General features: G+C 37.2%; 1 protein-coding gene across 1 annotated transcript in view; it reads right to left on the reverse strand.

Annotated features, from left to right (window-relative positions):
* Positions 1-19,176, reverse strand: part of slc45a2 (solute carrier family 45 member 2) — a 28,996-nt gene extending 9,820 nt beyond the window's left edge. Inside the window, exons 1-3 of the mRNA XM_088911942.1 lie at positions 18,720-19,176; positions 11,878-12,054; positions 5,727-6,070 (exon numbers count right to left, since the gene is read on the reverse strand). Of these exons, the coding sequence (XP_088768068.1) occupies positions 5,727-6,070; positions 11,878-12,054; positions 18,720-19,176 (978 nt within the window). The remainder of the gene's footprint in view (positions 1-5,726; positions 6,071-11,877; positions 12,055-18,719) is intronic.
* Positions 19,177-19,988: the final 812 nt, after the last annotated feature.

Below are 19,988 nucleotides of genomic sequence, written 5' to 3' on the forward strand. Positions count from 1 at the left end.
ATCACAGCAACTTTTAAGTTGAAAATGTGAAAAGGTTGTGATTGTTGACATCTGTCTAGTTGCAATTCAATTAATGCACAAGAAAATGATTTTGAAAGAATTTTGACATACATGGGCCAGACCTCCAAATTGGCTGATGCAGAACCCCAATGTTTGCCACATATTTAATGGCTTATCTTTCCCACTACACCTGCCTAATACAAAGTTGTTCAGCTGCCTGGTCTTTGAGCATGAGAAGTTTCAAAAGCAGGAAGAAATAAAAATCCTTACAATCCTTGAGGCATCAGCTACTTGGGAGCCTGATACATAAACATTGCAATTCCAAAATATTAATACATTTGAAAACTAATTTAACATGCTTTTTATACATTTCTCTTAGAAGATGTTCACCAGCATGGAAATTGTTGTAATGGCACATTTTTCCCCACTCTTCAGCATGCACATAAGCAACATGTAAAGGCCAGCCTGAATAAGGAACTGAGCAATGTCTAAGAATATATATTCAATATACTGTAGCAACATGGACTGAAGTAAACGTAACAGTTATAGGTAATGGGGATTCTTTTAATATTCGGCTTTGAGTGTTTCAAACAACACTCATAAACACTTTGATGCTGTTTAAAACTGAGCACTAGGGAAAAGCAAAGTAAACATAGGCCCTTAATCCTATAAGGCTAAAAATAAGAGGAAGAAAAATCACCTTAAACATGTCTGTATATTGTAGTGTGAAAGAGCATCTCTCTCTCTTTCTTTAGGGATAAATTAGTGAAAATGAAGCCTTGAAGTAAACTGCTTAGTGCCTTTTTTTCTCCTATTATCCCCAGCACTAACCTCTGCATAATTTGGATTTAGACTTCAGAGGTTTGCTGCCTGTATGCTGTGCGTCAGCATGAGAGCCTGTAATACAGAGTTGACAAACCCTTGGGAGGAAAGCAGAGGAGATCCTGTTTAGTGTGGGGGAAGAGCCAAGGGGAAGGTGACCCAGTCCTTTACAATATTTCTGTCTTATTCTTACTGTACTGAGGCAAACCAGGCATTTAGACTATCATTACTAACAGTATTCTCCAAATATCCATAATGTCAATAAACTAGAAGCCTTCAGAAACCTTCAGAGGTTGATTATGCATCATTATTATTCATTACTTTAACACAAAGCAAGATGCTCTCAGTTATCTTCAGAAAGACCAGAGTTGTGATCAATCTGTTAACTCAAGATTACATGCTGCTGACCAGTCATTTACAGTGGTTTAACATTTGCATTGATTACCACTGAGAAGGTGAAAACTAAATAAGTTCAAACTTTTTAATTACATAACACTCATAACAAGAGAACATCTTTGTAAATATAATGCAATGAACAAATGTAGGCATTTTAGTTTACAGTCTGCAGTCTGTAGCCTGTGCAGTTTAATTACAATCGCTTACAAAAAGTATTTACAAAAAGGTTCAAAAGTACTGTATTTAAGATAAAGAAAAGTACAGTAACTCCACGAAGGTAAAAAAAAAAAATCCTTCAATGTGGGCTTGTTTTGAAAAATCACTTTATTCTAGAACCATATATAACACAGGCAAAATATGAACACTGTTAATGTACTACACCATATCCGTAGATACTGTACAGTGTACATACATGCAGCATAGAAACACACGAATGCAATCAGTAATCCTGAATGGTTTCATTACAACAACAAATCCTGTACAAAGCTGTCCTGGAAAATGATTATATTGTGTGTCTTTTCTATCTTCAGTAGCTCAGCAACATACTATCTTGGCTGCATTTATACAAAAATTATGAGCCTGTCTGCATGGGAGCCAACTGGCATATACTGTATGAGTAGAACCTTGGGCAGAAGTAATTGCTCCTTAACATATTGATATATTGATTGACTGTCTAGTAGCCCCTATGGATTCCACGCCAAATGCATTAAGGACAAAATAACTCTAAAACAGCCTAGCCTATCTCTAGAGCTGAACCCACTGGAACACATCTCCAACAATAATCGCCACCAATGAATAAAATACCTTAGTAAACTGCTGCCTATGACTGCCTCTTACAGTCTTCGTTAGGAACAGGCAGCATATTTGAACTGCAGATCTTGACAACGAAATGTGCCAGTAGGCTGCTGCCTTGCACAGGGGATCAACACATTTCTTGTGCATCCAGCGTTATCTTTAAGCGCTCTCTTTTAAGTCTCACTTGACTCTTGTACAAGTTTCCTTCATCTTTGGAAACCCTTCCTTAATCAGTAATTTAAAGTCAACCTTCCAGTCATTACCAAGCAAGAAGTGTCATTTCACTGATTATTTCCTCAATGTATTGCAGTTCAGAGCTGAACTAATGAGGAAGCACAAGACTAATTCCTTACACAAAGTTGGAAGTACTGTATACACTACCTACTTGTCAATGCTGACAACAAAAGAATTTGGGAAAAGTCTGTGGAAATCCCGTCAATACTGCTGGGATATAATTTTCAAATACATTAAAAAAAATTGTGAATGCATATTATATATTGGATACTTGCCAAGCATAGACATTTATTCTGATCCTCTCTAAACGCCTTTAAAGCTGTAATTAGCATGATCAAAATTGTTTTAATTAAACCATGGATGATAACAAATGAAGTTCAAATATTTTTCCAGCTACATATTAATTAAAGACGGCTAATTACTTTACCCACACCTTAAGGAGGATAGAGCAACCATACAATTATCATTTAAAAAATAAAGATATTTATTTGTATAAATATATAGATATATATAAATATATTAACTAGTAACAAACAACACAAATTCAGATATAACTAAGGAACAAATGTGAAGATGATTTTAAACAATAAAATGTGCTATTTTAATTGCATTCAGGGGACAAAGACAGAAGATTCTGCTATGTCAGACAGAGTGTCATTTATGTGAGAGCAAAAGGTATAAACAAGAAAGCAGATTTGAAGTCGGTATTTCTTGTTGATTAATTTACCAATACAAGAAGCTTTCAAAAGCAAGTACTGTAGCTTTTGTAGAAGCAAATGCTAAAATGCTGGAACCCCTGCATGCCAGTACATCTAAAAAATAATATATCGATTTGTTAAGCTTCTTATTTTTTCATGAATTGATTTTTGTTCATTTGTTCAAAGCTTTCACTTTGTTTTTTTTCCATTAAAAAATGCAGTTTTCTGGCTGGAAAAAAAACACCATTACATTTACAGTTACAACAGTCCGTTACACCACAATGGAAATATTAAGCTTTACGATTTCAGATTTTTGCAGAACACACTGGAGGAAAATGTTGGCAATCTTGTCCTCAGAAATTAATTTTGCTCTGCAGTTTTGGAATGTTGTATTGACTCTGATGTACAATCTACAGAAAATCAGAAAGTACAATCTACAGAAAATGCTGAAGCTCAAATCCATGCAATGAAGACCTCTTACAGGTCATCTTACCAGTAGTCTTCAGACCAAACTTTGGGAACAATGAGAGTGTTGTAGAACTGAACTGTCCTATAATAGCAATGCTCATTAAGCATAATATATCTATAACGTATGGTATACTGATGGACAATGAAAACACAGCTGTATACGTTTTACATCAGTAGTTCATTTGGCACATACTGTACATAATGTTTAGACTATCCAAATAGTGAACAGACAGGTTTGTTGATTCAGTTTTTCGCTAATCTGGAAATATTCCTGCATGTTGGTCAGGGAAGGGGCACACACTTCAGGTCTGTATTTCTTTCTTTTTAAATTGGACTGAGGTGTTTAATTTAGGCTCAAGGAAAAACATTTTTGTGCTGAGTTTCTGGAATTGCTTTGGGTTGAATAAAGATATCAGTGGAGCACAGCAGCTTGAGAACAAGTGATGTTTTCACAGCTGCCATAGATGTACCAAGAGAAAATAAATCACTCAGACCTAAAAATATCTGCCTTGGTCATTTTGCAAAGTATTGTAAAGATTCTGCTTCTACAGATTAAGATGAACTGGGCAATGGATTACTGTAGGATAACAGACATTAAAACATTTACAGAAAGTACAACACTATTATTGCTGTGATAAAAAAAACTATTAATATAATTTATAAAAGCCCCAATATATGACATTTTAGTCTAATCAGTCAAGAACAAATCCAGGTATTTCAAGCAGCCTCCTGTCTCTATGTGCTATATTTACATGCCTTGATGAATAGGTTAACCAATTCAATTTAAAAACTAAATTAAAAAATTTGATTTTGAATTTGTGTTAACAGGAACGTAAGATGTGTCTGAAAAAACAAAAAAGGAGTGAAGGCTATGGAGGGATGAAAAGTAGGTGATGTTTAATCTCTACAAACACTCAGCAGACACTCTATTCCTTCTACGAACAGGAATACTGTACAAAAATCAGGTGTTTTTTTAGAGGTTTCTAGAGGTTTGTCTTTATGTGGAGAGTACAGCTCAGGAGATCCCTGTGAGATCACTCATAGAATAATGAGGCTTTTTGAAAAATTTGAATATTCTGAATCTTTCTCAAAGGACATTGTTCAATAAACCCATTATTATGCTGAAATCTACCGCATTCTCATTATTTTAAGAGGTACCGTACCATGTGTAATTATCATCAAACAATGGGTTAAAAAATATAAAAATTCAAACCTAAATCAAGACTTCTAAGAGTTTTAGCATTATCAATATTGATATTTAATATGCTGTAAAACGGACCATGTGAGTTCTCTAGAAATTAATATTACCTTTGGATTTTTTAACATTTTGAAAGAGTAAAATATAATTCTGTGCAGAAAATAAACAGCTCTTGCTCCTGTCGATTGAAATCACATAGTCATTTTTAAATTCTGATTTTTATTCTGTCAGAAACAAAATACAGTAGGTTACAATGTTAGCACTTTCTCGAAAATAAATCCTGATGCCCTCGCACCACACTCAGGAGGCAATATCACCAGAGTAATTTAGTAAATTACATGGAAATGAGCTTGTTCATTGAAGTTTATCTTTCAATAAGATTATAAGAAACTGTTGAATTAATCGCATAAAAAAGGTTAAAAGGCTAATAATTAACATTTTTATTTAGCATTGTCAAACTGCTCATTTTGATTTATGAGTTTCAATAAAACAGTAACAATGATTCAAATCATTGACATGTTTGCACAATTAAAATAACTACAGTATTAAAACACTAAGGTGCAACTAAGGTTTCTGTTTAACTACTTTATTTAGTGAGAATGAATTCAAGACATCAGCAAGTTAATATTAAGAGACTGAAGGACTTCTAGTGAGGGACTTCAAAACAGAAAAAGGGGTGGCACAGTGGCACACTAATCAATCAGCATTGCTGCCTCGCAGCGCTGGGGCCCTGAGTTTTGATTTAGGACCCGGGGTGCTATCTGCATGGAGTTTGTACGTTCTCACCATGTTCATGTGGCTTCCCTCCCTGTGCTCCAGTTTCCTCCCTCAGTCCAAAACCATACTGGTAGGTATTAGGCTTCTGGGAAAATTCACCTTGGATCGAGTGTGTGTGTGTGTCTGTCTTTGTGTGCCTTGCTATGGACAGGTGTCCCATCCAGGATGTATCCCACTTTCAACCCGTTACTTGCTGAAATAGGCTCCGGCTTCCCCACAACCCTGAACTGGATGAAGCAGCTCGAAAATGGATGGATGGATGTACACTGTAGTTGACCACAAAGCCATAAATTTGAAGCTGGGAAGTGGGTAAGAAAGTGTGGGAAAAAACACGTTACCTCTTTGTTTGGCTGTTTTGCACTTGGCGTGACTGCATTAGCCTCTCCAAGGGCGGCAAAAGACGGGGCTCGGAGGCCGGGCTCGTGGTTGGCCTCTCTGACCACTGCCCCATAGCTGTTGCTGTGGTTGCTCAGAAGCCCCGTGGTGTCAGAGTCTGGGTTCAGGGGGCTGTCTTTCCCCAGAGGGATTTCAGGGATGCTGAAGAGGTGGATGATGAGGAATACCCACAGGATGATGGCAGAGAAAAAGTAGATGACCTGGTATTCGGATCCCAGGAGGACTCCAAGAGCAGAGTGTCCCCAGTCTATGGCACCAACAAAGTAGCCACAGGCACCACCTAAACCTGCATAAACATGCAGCCAAAGAGAGAACATACGAAAGATTACACATAAGCTGCCATTGGTCCAGCAACTTGTAAGTACCTATTTTATCTGAGGATCTCATCGAGACATAGGGTAGCTAGAAAGAAGCCTGGGTATTGGAATCAGCAACACATCTTGCTCCTGACTTTTAGATATTAATTAGGGAGAACAGTGGTCCGAATACAGAACACTGAGGTACGCCATTAATAAAACTTCAGTTTGAGGGAGAGAAGAAAGATTTATCAAATCTTTTTAAAAAAGGTTTTATAAATGTCAATACGTATACTTTGATTCCTTGTTAGCTTGCATAACCTATGTTTTTTTACTATTTTTTCCATTGATCTTGAAATCTGAATTTAATACTGAACATGAACTTATCTGCCTGGATAACTATACGCTGAGGAGGGTTAATTCTGGCATCACTGCAATGGAGCAAGAGATATCAGAACAAGAGCAGATCTTACAGTTTCAAAAACAGTACATGACTATATACTGAGTACAGAATCCCAGGCCTCCTGTGTGTCTCGACCAGTAAAGACACTTGTGCAGATGAAAACAGTACTGTAAATTTTCAAATAAAAAGAAAGAAAAATAATGGACCTTCACACTCAGAGTACATACAGTAATATTGTACTTGGCTTCTAGACTTGGAGTTGTAACAATGTTGAAAAACTCTTTCTTCAACATTGTACCTTGCATTGTTCTGTTTTTTGCTTAGGTGCCATAATGTAGCAAATATGTAGGCTATAATTTAGAGGTATTTTACTTTTGTGGATTTCTTTGGTTAGTGTCTCATGGCATACTATCTTAGCTGAATAACTTTTCCTTATACCACTCTATATTACATGCTTTGAACAATTCATATTTTAACGCATACGGCCTCCATTGCTTGTGAGAGCCGGCTTACCAGAGCGGTGACGTCACCACCCTTCCCTGTGGATAGCAGGGACCGCAGCCGCCGGGCTGAAGGGAGATTTCCCTTTGGCTCAAGAGGCTGGGTCCCTGTTGAATGATGCCGGAGACCTGGGTTTGAGTCCCCGACGGTGGGGGGCCGACCTGATGTGGTAGTGGCGAGGGTGCCCACGTGAACCCAGAAGCGTTACAATATTGTTATTTAGTTTTCAGGTGCCTTAAATAAATACATCAGTTAAATAGTTAAGAATTATAATTATATTCAGCTGAGAACACTACACTCTATCCTTGTTCATTTGGCATCTTTGCTGGTCTGTTTTTAGCTGCGTTCTTTCTTTGGCTCACGAAGAAAGACAATTTCCTTGTGGTAATGCATTAGCTGAGTTGTAAGACAGGACGTCCACAGTCAAAACTGCAACCTTCCCTCAGATTCCACCCCAGGTTTATTCTTCTATGTTCGTTTTCCTGGCTTCATTTTACTGAACAAGTCTAAAATAGTTTCCCATTATTTACTCTTTGACAAGTTTCCTAGCTAATCAAATTGGCTGTGGGCCTTGTTGTGTAAATAACTGCCTTCTAACAACACAAGTGCAGAGCATCAGTTAATTAGAAAAGCATTGCATTGGAAATTCAAAATGTTTTGCCGGATGTTATGGACAGGTTAATTAAATTTCACAATTAAATTTCACAATCCCGATGTCAGTTAGGAAACACTATGCAACAACTCTTTGGATCTACATCTTACATTCTTCAACTGCACTCACTCCACTCAACTGGAAGTCAGATACATACATATACATATACAGTATACAGTAAGTCTATTAAGTCAAATCTACATAACACGTGAGTGCATGACCCATTTTTACAGTGTTGCAAATGCAGGTTTTTGTATTTCACGTGAAATCCAAGCACAGCAATTGCTTAGTTCTAGTTGCATTCAAGAAGGCAGAAAAAGGAAGAAATGGTGGCACTAAGCCTTTCTGCTCATATTCTGTTAAGGTTTAGTGCAGCTATACTAAATGTTTAAACTGCCAATAATGCAAGGGGGGGCAGTGACAGTGTAGCACAGTGGGTAACTGTTGTATCTCAAATGTCCCCTATGTGTGTTCTTTGCAACAGACTGGCTTCCCATCCACGATGCATATTTTGTGCCCATTATTTGCTGAGTTAGGCTCTGGGTGACCGGTACTGTGGAAGTTCTGTAATTTTGTAAGTTTAATTTTTAATGGAGTTTTTAATGAAAGTTCGGGAGGAATGAAGGCAGCCGCGCTCATTCGACACAGCTGCTGCAATTCTCACTAATCCTGACGTAAGCAACCGGTCTCCATATATATCAAACATCACCCTCTCCTCTTCCTCGTTCTTTTTCTGCATCCCTCCTCCACCCCCTCTCCACCTTTGCAGCTACCCAATTGGTCGCATGGGGGTCCTATCCTCCCCGTCCAACGGCCGGGAGGTTGGCCCTCAGCCAAGCGGGTTACGCCAAATCTCCACATCCCAATAAACGATTCTAATTTCTCCCAAGCTTTCGGCTGCTGTCATTCCTCGTAAAATATAATTAAATGTGATTGACACATTTGTTCTTTTTTTTCTATGGATAGGAAACGTTTGCGTGGCTATTAGTATACTTTAATAAAAGGTCATCCTTGCACTTCCATACAGTATGCAACACTTCAAAAATTATAGTTTACATAGCATGTATATTGAAATAGTTCAGGTGGGTAGCTGCGTCAGCATGCGTAGGCTGCAAAGGAACAAGTAATAGGTTTATTCCATGCTGAAAAGTGAAGAAAGAAAACAATGTTTTGGCCGTGGAGCCTTCTTCAGGTGTGAGCAAGGTGTTTCTTTCTTCTCAGGTGTTTCTTTCTTCTCTTTTCAGCATGTATATTGAAATGTTTGGCATGTACTCTATATTGAAATCTTTAGCATCCTACTTCTGATGATCTCTATCTCTAACTCTTCACCTATTCTAGCCCACTTCCAAACTAAAAACACCTTCAAAAATATTACATATATTGTTATAATCATCCACACTAAACATGGATAGAGGGCTTAACGTGGTTGCTGCCTCACAGCACGGGGGACCTAGGTTCTATTCCTGGGATCCCCTCTGCTTGGAGTTTGTAAGTTCTCCTCATGTTCACATGGATTTATTCCAGGTGCTTCAGTTTCCTCCCACATGTCCAAAGTATGGTATTGTATTGTAGGAGGTGCTGTCCTTTGGGTGAGACATTACAATGATGGTCATTAAAGATCATATGACACTATCTGAAACAGCAGAGTTGTTAACCCCTGTAACCCCAGTGTGTTCTGGGTACATTCCACTATGAGTTTGCACAATTTGGCATACAGCAAAGATCTGCCTTCATTCAATTAAGCCTCGTGAATGTAAAGCTCTCTGAGGTTCTTTGGCATGAAAAGTGCTAATATAAATGCAAGGAATTATAATGAGAATTTTTGTTTCACAATTGACGTCTCTGGTCATTGCCAAGTGAAACCTTCTTCAGAAAAATAATATAACTGCTGTTATGGTCGGCAGAAAGAGTGGTTGTTGGTAGTTTAAAGAATGTTACAAGGGGCCAAGGTAATTTAAAACCCTGACATACAGTATAGAGTAGCTCTGATGTAGCCAATGCAAACCATCACTCACTTCATACTGTGGTAAGCAAATTAAGTGGGAAAAGAGAAGAGAGTATTTGTAAGAGTTTGAATACATACTATATTTACAATACCCAGATGTTCAAGGTACGAATTGAGAAAAAACAGTATTTGGCAATCTAGCTCACATCACCTCCTCAAACTACTATTCACTGTATTTATCCTAAGAAGCAAATCTGAATCTTCTTTACGGCTTAACAAAGAACATAGTAAACATGATTTTGACAGGATGTCTCACAATGTATTATATATTGTGTTTTATGAAGAGCGTACAGAAAAATACTTTAACAAGTTAAATGGCAGGATGGCCTTAATTTAAAAGGTATGTAATGAATGTGAAAAAAGAAAATGTTAATTTTTAATGTTTACTTCAGAATTTGAATCAACAGTCCCAAAGGTTATTGGCATTTAATGTTCAGTGAAGTTTCCTTCACAAAAATGTATTAAAGCAAAGTACTGAAAAGGAGAAATAATCTTCAATTTTGAGGCATCAACAGAAAAAAATGCTCCATTGTTCATGACTGTCTCCTGCCCTATACCAAGTAGCTAATCATGAGTTAAATCTCTTGCAAAGCAAATAACTCCTGACTTCAGCACATGACCAAATATCTGAAGTGGATTATCAGGCTCTTTGTATGTGCCTCCCCCACACTTTAAACTATTACATTTTCTGGAGTATGGGAAATCTCCAGCCCTTGGTTAGAGTAAGAGTTCAGTTAAGTAACAGAGCACAGCTGGAATGACAACTAGCATGTGGGAGGATCCTCAGGCAAGTACAGTAGCAAAACTGGGAATCCCCGTTCTAATGAATTAAACTATTAATTTAACTAAGAACCAAAATAAGCAAATAAGAGCCCACCTTAAATGAAAACTGATTAGAAGCTGTGCATTAAACATGTTTTCTGACTACTGTACAACTTAAAGTCAAATGTAAAGCTATGAAAATGTCAGTGTGGTTTAATCCACTTTATTATACTGCTTATTAATGATTTATTTAAATTATCTCTAGAAATGTGTAACCTTCCACTAATCAAAGCAACAATGATGTAAGACCGTTGGCCAGATGGCCATTGTAAATGAGAATTTGATCTCATCTAACATATCTGGTTGAATAAATGATTAACATGATAAAAAATAGTCTATCCTGATTGACTAGAAAATGTAAAGAATGTACATCTTTTATTTGCACATCAAAAATCAGTATTATAGCACTATGTTTTCAACTCTTGGCAAAATATGGCTTGCAATGTATTTCAAGATCATACGTGTACCATTTTAAGCATACAATATAAACAAAGTTTAAAGCATGAACTATAATACAGTTATACTGTATAAATTAAGCAATACTTATGGCCTGTGTGTTGCTGTAATGCAGTTTATTTTAAACCAACATAAAAAATCATTAATCTTATCATTATTAGAGCTATTACAGTCCAGAAAATTATCTACTGTCTTTATCGCTGATGCAGATGAGATTATAGGAAATTAGAGTTTTCAAAACTATTTTCAGTGCTGTGCAAAATAGAAAGACAGCAGTTGCTGATGCATTATACTCAGATGCATTAAGGAAGGCACAGAATTAAAATGCATTAAGTCTTCCTAACATTATTTTCCAAACAAATACATCATAATTGTATTGTAGAGATCCTGTTATTAGATATTGTGCTTCTGTATTTTGGGGCTGTGAATTAAACTGTGGTTACGTAATAAAATTTCCAAGGTTACAATACCTTCTGTTAACAATAACATTCACTATTATTGAATATTTGTGACACTCCAGGAAACAAGAGCACACTACTTAAAAAGTTAATAACTCACTTGCTGCTTTATCAAATATTGGCACCATAATAATACTTAAAAGGAGAATAGGCATTTATCTACTCTCTTTTAAACATATTTAAGGATCTTTGTGAACACCAAATTTGGACCTGCAAGTACGATTATTCAACTTTTCTGAACCACTCAAGTACGATTTAAGAAAGGACACTGGTCTAGACCAAATGTAAATATTGATCTCCCTGCCAAAGGCAAATTTCAGTCTCACTGCTTGATTATTGATTTCTTTTAAGTACAGGGAAAATGCCTCTTGCAGACAAAAAGCTGCAATCAGCAACTGGATATACAATTTTTAAGAGCAGGGGGATCAAAGGTGTGGTTTGGATCAGGCATTCATTTACAGGCAGATACACAACGAAGAGATACAAAGTCCGGTACCTACCTGTCAGAAGGGCGTGGTAATGGAGCCCTCTCTCTTTGTCCTGATGAGAGCAAACATCAAAGAGATACGCCTTGATGGGACCATCAATGAAATCTGCAGCAAAGTCGAACAGAACCACTCCAAACATCACCACCACTATAGCCCAGGTCCGTTTCAAACCATGATCTGTCACAATAGCTGGAACAAAACACCAAAGCATGAATAACAGATACTGCAACAGAAGTATGGCGCCAAGTGCAAAGATGCTAAAACAGGCTCATAAAATGTATGCTCATAAAAATTAGTGTTAGTTAAAATCACTGTGATAGTCTGGGAATTCTGCACAGATGTTCTAAATCTATAATAGTACTTCTGACAGCAGTATTAGTATTAGTGCTACTGTACCTCTCCCCATGCTGTGGTTTCTGCACTTTACATGTGTCTACTTGATACTAACATTTGGAATAGAAATTTCTTTTCTTGAAAGAGAAATTTGCTCATTGGCACCAAATGTCTGCTTTGCAAGAGATCCTGTTGGTGCTCAGATCAGTCCCTTGACAGCAGTTATAAACCTTGGCATCATCATTCCATTTGACCCAATGAAGCTATGGTTGGGAATCTCACAAAAATTTCTTTTCCCACCTACACAGCAATGCGCAGTTAAAGCTCCTGCTTTATCTGATGCTGAAATATTGACATATGCATTTATATAATCAAAATTGGATCATTGTAATACATGACCAACTGTTGTGTCTTCTAAGGATGCAAACATGCTTCTGTATGCCGAAAAGAGAAGAAAAGAAACAACATTTCGGCTGAAGAAGGCTCCACAGCTGAAACGTTTCTTTTGCTCTTTCTTTTGCTCTCTTTTCAGCATGGAATAAACCTTCACTGATTCCTCTGCAGCCTACACATGCTGACACAGCTACCTACTTACTTCAACTGCTTCTGTATGTTAGGGATTCTGTGCCATCCCATGTGCTGGATATAACTATTCCATATCAGTATACACAGTAAATTCTCTCCTATACAAAATGTTCTGGCTCTCTGTGAAATTTCGAGTGGACTGTAAGGTTATCATAAGGTTTTATGGCATGAGTATAATTCATCTCTTAATATGAGACCACCTGATTCAGGCCTTCTTGCACTACTGAAGACCAGGATCCACACAATGGGTGTCAACGACTCCACTTGTACAGCACCACATATGTGGTATCCATTCCTCAGATCCATTAGATATTGTATGGCTGCAGAATGTTTAAAGAAGTATGATTTAATGTATGCAGTTTTTATAATTGTATAATACAACTTTTAATGCACAATTTCTTTTTTCCCTTGTCGTTTTGGGTATGATTGATGTACTGTTTTCCTTTTTCTTTTTGCTGCTGTTATGTGCATTATGTATTCTCTACTGTACAGAGTTCTTTCAAAACCAAATCTAAATAAATTTTATTGTTATAATGTTGATTGTAATAGCATGCTTTACTGCTATGTCTTTCATGCCTTCTGAATGTCATTCAATTTGAGCTTTTAGATATGTAAACTAATCATTTCTTTAACTGAATTAATTTATCTTTTGCTAGATCAAAATTAATGATTTACCACAGTGGGGGATAGTAGCGCAGAGACTTAGGTATAGTACTTACCAACATTATAAGCTTGATAACCCAGGTGTAAAGGATAACAGCCTCTTACTAGGAGGTACTTGATTCAAGCCCTAGTTCTGCCACTCACTTAATGCCATCTTGAGCAAATTAGGCTTAACCTCCTTGTGTCCTGGATGAGACCATTTGGATGAGACCAAATAGCAAACTCTTGTTTTAAGGAGGTTCCTCAAATGTAGCAAAATGAGGCTTTAATAAATATGTCAATTAAAAGGCTCATTTATACCAATTTGTTTGTTTGCTTCTTTGTTTGTTTCCTTCACACAAAATTACTCTCTATACTTGGAAATAGGGTGCATTTGAGATTGTTTGACCATAATATGTCTTAAAACATAGGCACAATGCACACAGAAGAGGACACAGAAAACCTACTGATGGGAAAAACAGTGGATGGGTGACTCATTTTTTGTTTTTTGTAGAAACGTTGTACACCTTTGAAATGCCAATTTTTAGGTAGCAAAGGTGAATGAACATCCCTTTATATTGCTTAGTGGTCTGATAGGTACTGTACCGTATATCGTCCTGGCTCCTTTAAAATCCCAGTCTCAGATCCATTGGGAACATTTTATTCTGGAACCTAGGCAAGGTTGTGAAAGCTGTAGGAATCGTACTGTATGTAAATTTGGGTGTAATCAACCCAATGAAATGCAATCCAATTAAGTTTACTAGCATCTATAAGGAGTACGGAAGAGGGATTTATTTAAACAATATGTCTTCAAAGGGCTGCAGCACTCAGGAGACAATAAGGGACAGAACTAAAAAAAACATCAGATAACAGAAATGTGAAGAGCCTCAACAAATTGGTCAGTTCAGCCTCTTGTACATTAACATGTTAGAAACACAATAAAAAAGATAATTATTTCTTGTAAAAGATTTCTTCATTTATCAGGCATAATGTTGCAGTTTTAAGAGCCCTTGAAATCACTCAAACAACCAGTTCCTCATCCAGCATTGTTTGTTTGATGTTCTTGAGTGGAGAAGTGCTGCACTGTGGGTAGCCTTTGTACTACAGTGTAGTACCTATACAGTATATATAGGCTTCACTGTTATGAAAGCACAAAAAGAGCTGATCCGAAGCCCCAAAACAGCAAATATCTAATTTTTATCTGAAAAGGATGAATGTGTGTAATGTAAGGCAGTAAAGTTTTTTAAATGAAACTTTCAGTGATATGAATATGTACATAATTTGATTCCCATTTTCCACCTTTTTATGCAATATTTATGTTATATCTGTAGGGTGAAGCTAAAGTGAGGCAAAAGATGATTAGAAATAAACAAAAAAAAACAGATATATTTTAAAAAGCATGTGCAAAAGGTTGTGCCATTGTCTCATGTAGAGAAACACTTTTGAATTTCAGATTCAATTCATCTGTATGAAGAAGAAAGCAGTCTTAGACATCTGTGAACACCTTACTGGGATAATAAAATTCATCACAGTATCAATTAAACTATACCATACTCCAACCTGAGACAACCGTTGCACTCTGCAGTCACAGTAACAACGATTTTCTTTCTGCCTCAAAGTCCAATAGCAGAGCTAAAAGCAGTAGAGCTCCACAGTGCTCAGCAGTCATTTCCTAAAATCAAGTGAGTGGTGATCATGTGTTGGTCATGCACTTTTGAAGAAGTGTAATCACCACATCACAGTGACCGCTCTGATACAACACAATGGTCAGAACAGATGAAATGGCAACAGCTTCGGGCAAAACTCGGCACCCTGAACACGCAGCCATTGCACAGCATTCAGAAACACACAGGAATGCTAAGTGAACAACGTCAGTGCATGGGTTTTATAACACGGAAAAGAGAAAACAATTACAACCTTTCTACCTTGTGATCAATGTAGATCTTTTAGAAAATAAATCTATCTCTCTGGAACTTACAGTATCAGTGAAAAGGTAATGTATGCTTAAATATACGTGGATCATTACTGAATTCATGCCTTCAACAGAACCCTGATAACAGTTTAGAAATTATGATACTTGAAGTGATTAAACACCTCGCCAGTCTATCTATTTGTATTTTGTAATATGTGCTCTGTGGACCAATGAAACTTGCTATACATACAAATGAGACCATGTGGAACCTTTCTCCATGAAAAATGACAATACACAATGATTCATTTTCAATAGATCAGCGTCAGCTCCTTTTAAATGCTACGCATATAAATTAAGCTTAGATTAATCTTACAACGCAATCACAGTGACATCTTTTAAAACTTGACTACTGTTGATGTTCCCTGGAGGGGCTTTAAAAGCACCATGTGTGAAAGTTATAATCAGCACTTTAAATACAATAATTAAGGTAACAAATAGACACTTTCAACTGAAAATATGAAAATTAGAATTGTGCTTATGAACAACTGCATGAAACCTGATAAACACAGCTGGGATTATTTATTAATTTTGTCAACCTTTCTGATAGAAATTTGTTTTAGTGGAGAGGCTTGCTTTCATGAATAACCAGAGGGATGTTTATAATGATGAAATGGTAAAAAAAAAATCCTTCCATCTTCTAACTGCTTTATCCATAAATATTGGGGGAGACAGAGCCTATGATGACAAGCAATAGATGCAAGGCAGGATACGCCCTGGACGGGACGCCAGTCCACCACAGAGTATACACATGCACTCAGTAAAAGCAGGGCCAATTTTCCCAGAAGCCACTTAACCTACCAGTATATCTTTGGACGGTGGGAAGAAACAGGAACACCCAGAGGAAACTCACACAAACATGGGGAGAACATACAAACTCTAAGCATGAAGTAATGCATCCTGGGAACTGAACCCAGAACACCATAGCCCCAGTGTTGTAACAACAATGCTAACCTTTTCACCACTATGCCACACCCCAAAAAATTTCAAACAGAATTATTATAATACCGTATCTCATAAGGGAGTTCTTTGGGGCAGTTGGTATAGTTCTAAAACACACCTGAGCCTAACAGAATCAGACACAACGTACTGCATCAGCTCTAGATACATATTCCTAATGCATATAGATCACATTTATGAAACCTCTCAAGTACTGTAAAGCAATTTTGTACCTTACAATAAGTCAGGACAGGCATTATCATCAAACTGATTTTTTTTCAGACACCACTACAATACCTTATAATCGTTTACCGGTTTCAGGAAAAATGTACTATACTTATATTCATTATACATTCACTGAAATTGTGAAACATTGTGTAAATAGTTTTAATGTAAGTATGCTCTCTTCTTTTGAAGGTTTTGCAGCAATTTATGCTCATCTGTAATGCATTATTGCTGAATATTACAATCCATAAGCCTAACTACACATAATGTAATCAAATTTAAGAGTGATAATGAAGTTCAATGAACCAGGTAAAATCATATAATATATATATGTCTTCGGGAATGAGACAAGTATTACCCGCGAAGCTTGTCTAAAAGCAACCTTCTATATTAGAGCGAGACATTTATCTAGGATAGAAGTGAGAAGTTGATATTCCTAAGATGTTGCTTTCATGGACAAGCACTGATAAAGCTAAGAAAACACAGGCTTTCAAAGGTTTCTAAATACGGTTGTATTCCCACAGCATGAGCGCTTGTGGATACACAGTTGAACAATTTAACTTAATAAATCATAGAAAATTTCCTTTTCACTGTAAGCAGGCATTGCAATGACTCACTGGAAAGTATTTTAATCCTTTATATACCATATGTGGCTTTTACTCCTGCTCAACAGCATGAAATAGTCATCATTGAAAAACTCATACTTTTCAAATCAAAAGACCAAACTTTATGAAGCCAGTGAACATGTATTTAATCATGTTTATAACATTAAGCTGTTGTTATTATCATTTATTTACCCTCAGATTTATAATCTACCCCAAGGTTTGCACCATTTTTCCCTCAATCCCGACTAAGCTTGCCATTCAGGGCTGAGAAGTAGACCTGTAACATGATGCTGCCACCACCATGCTTGATAGTTGTGAAGGCACCTGTACTTACTGGATGATGTGTGTTGGGAGGCAGAAAAGTGTATTAATATTACTAGGCTATGTGGCTGACACTAAACATGAACTGGCATTCTGCTGCTTATCTTGTTTTGGTTTTGTTCTGATCTAGACAATGTGAGAAACCAACAAAAAGGCTTTTTATAATGAAACAGGAAAATCTCATTAAGAACACTACTCAGTTTTGTCAGTCACAAAACAAAAAAGCATGTTGCTGCCTTGGAAAGAGTTCGAAACAAGGACCCAGAATAATATTCTTTCTCTAAATTAATGTCCTACTTTAATAACCAGTTTAATAATGACAATACATTGCATTGATATGATGCATATCAGGAGTCCAGACTATTTTACTTATCAAGGAGGACACAGCAACTATTATGCCTCAGCAGCCCCCAAACCAGATCAACTGGATAGGAGAAGAACTGCTTCACTCGTGGAATTACTGTACAGGGTAATTTTAGGAAGGCCAGACACAGCAGTCCCCGAGTTGTGATTTATCTAGTCGATGGGTTACCATCCTTATTCTTTTTCTAACAGCGCTCATTAACAGAGGACAAAATCCGAACTAATACAGTACTCTGCTCTAACACGGGCAAAGTTTATTAACTAGGACATAACAGTTGTTAGTCTATGTTTCAGACGTGGTACCCTGTCCCATATCTGTGCACAATTGCGCTTTTGTATGAACTCCGTTAGAGGTAGACCCGTGTAGTGAGAAGCTGTCATTTGACGTACTGTAAATTCATAGACGGATTTATTCCTTTCGGCAAATTTCAGCACTGCGTTGCACACGTCCCAGCAAAATTTATTTTGTATCACCCTATAGACTTTATACGAAATAAAATGTCAAATACCTATTAAAAAGAAGCACAACTTTATGTACGTTTTACCAAATCTGCATATAACTCTTAACCACTTCCTGCGCACAACATTCTCATGATTCACATATCTAGAACCAACTTGTTTCTCGTTATTCACGGTTACCGCAATGTTGTGTTAGACTACTAAAAAAAAAAATTCCCAAATTTGCTGGATGTCTTATTGAGGACATCCAATTAGCAAAATAGTCCTTAACTCCACAGAGAAGAAGCTAAATTGGCTAAGAAAAAAGGGGGGAACATGTAGCTAAGTAATTCTCCAAGTAAACCAACGCACAATAAATGAAGTACAGAGCTTTGTTATAAAAAAAAACCAAAAACTGTGCAAAAGAAACCCACCTGAAATCACCGTGTCTCCATTGAGAAACATTGTGAGCCCAACCAGCATCATGATCCCAAGGATCAGAATATAGGGTCTTCTCCTGCCCCATCTCGACCTGCAGTGATCACTTGCGGATCCGATCACAGGCTGCAGGATAAACCCCAAAATTGGGCTGATGAGCCATACCAGACTGTACAGACTTCTTGGGAGTCCTACGCTGAGCAACACCGGCGTCACGAACGCGGCTTCCACCGCATAAGAAAATTCCCTTCCAAACATTACCATGCCATGCATCAGCAGTCTACCTTTAGATCTTTTGGGGGGCTGCACAACCCCTAAAAAGTCCGTGGGAGCTTCGATTAAGTTCGGGTCGTCTTTATTTCGGCTCTCCAGCTTTTGGTGCTCCATTGTCGTGACAGGAACGCTGGTTTGGGGTAGTTTTGCCAGTTGTTCTTCTGTTAATAGAGTCATCATGGACGGGATTGCTTTTGCAGACAGGCCTGTTGTTAATAGCCAATGTTGCCAATGTTGTCACAGCCACATCACCCTTGGAACTACTGTGCTCTGTTAGAAAGGGGGGTTAACTTCCATCCGAGCGCATAAACTTTTTTCCCCTCTCTCCTTACACCCTCCTTGAGCACCGGAATGTCACGAGTTATTTGAAGACTGAAAACACGTGATAGAGATTATCAAGCTTTTTTACGATGCCTGGACATAATGTAATGTGTCTTTTTTTTTTAAAAAAAATATTGTTTCCTACCCTTTTTGTTGTTTTGGTTGGGTGAATCACAAAAGTTATGAGTGAAATCTCAATGCATTGCTGAACGTATCCAGCATATACAGTAATTGATAAAACATAACAACAAATGTATATAAAATAAATACATATATTAATTTATTTGTTACGTACAGTATAACCGATCAATATCTTAGATTAATGTACAATTAAAGAGCGACCTTGTTGCATAAGACTTCACTGTGAACTTATTCACTGGTACTCATTATGTAGATCAAGTGATGTGACATGTGATGCCTCCTGCATCACTTTTAACTCCAGGGTGCTGCGCCACTGTGAATGCAAGAAATGGACCCCTGTAAGGCCAGTTTCTTGGTAAAGTTATGATCGGTTCCGTTTGGGTCTCGGCTCTTCTTCAGTAATAATTATATACCGACAATACTGGTATCATAAGGGACCACCACTATAGTTTTCCATTAAATTAATATATATATAATTTACGCCTTCGTCTTATGGGTATTTTTTAGTTATCCATATTATTCCCTCACTG

This window comes from Atractosteus spatula, chromosome 3 (genome assembly GCF_055471065.1).
Source record: "Atractosteus spatula isolate fAtrSpa1 chromosome 3, fAtrSpa1.hap1, whole genome shotgun sequence".
Lineage (NCBI taxonomy): Eukaryota > Metazoa > Chordata > Actinopteri > Semionotiformes > Lepisosteidae > Atractosteus > Atractosteus spatula.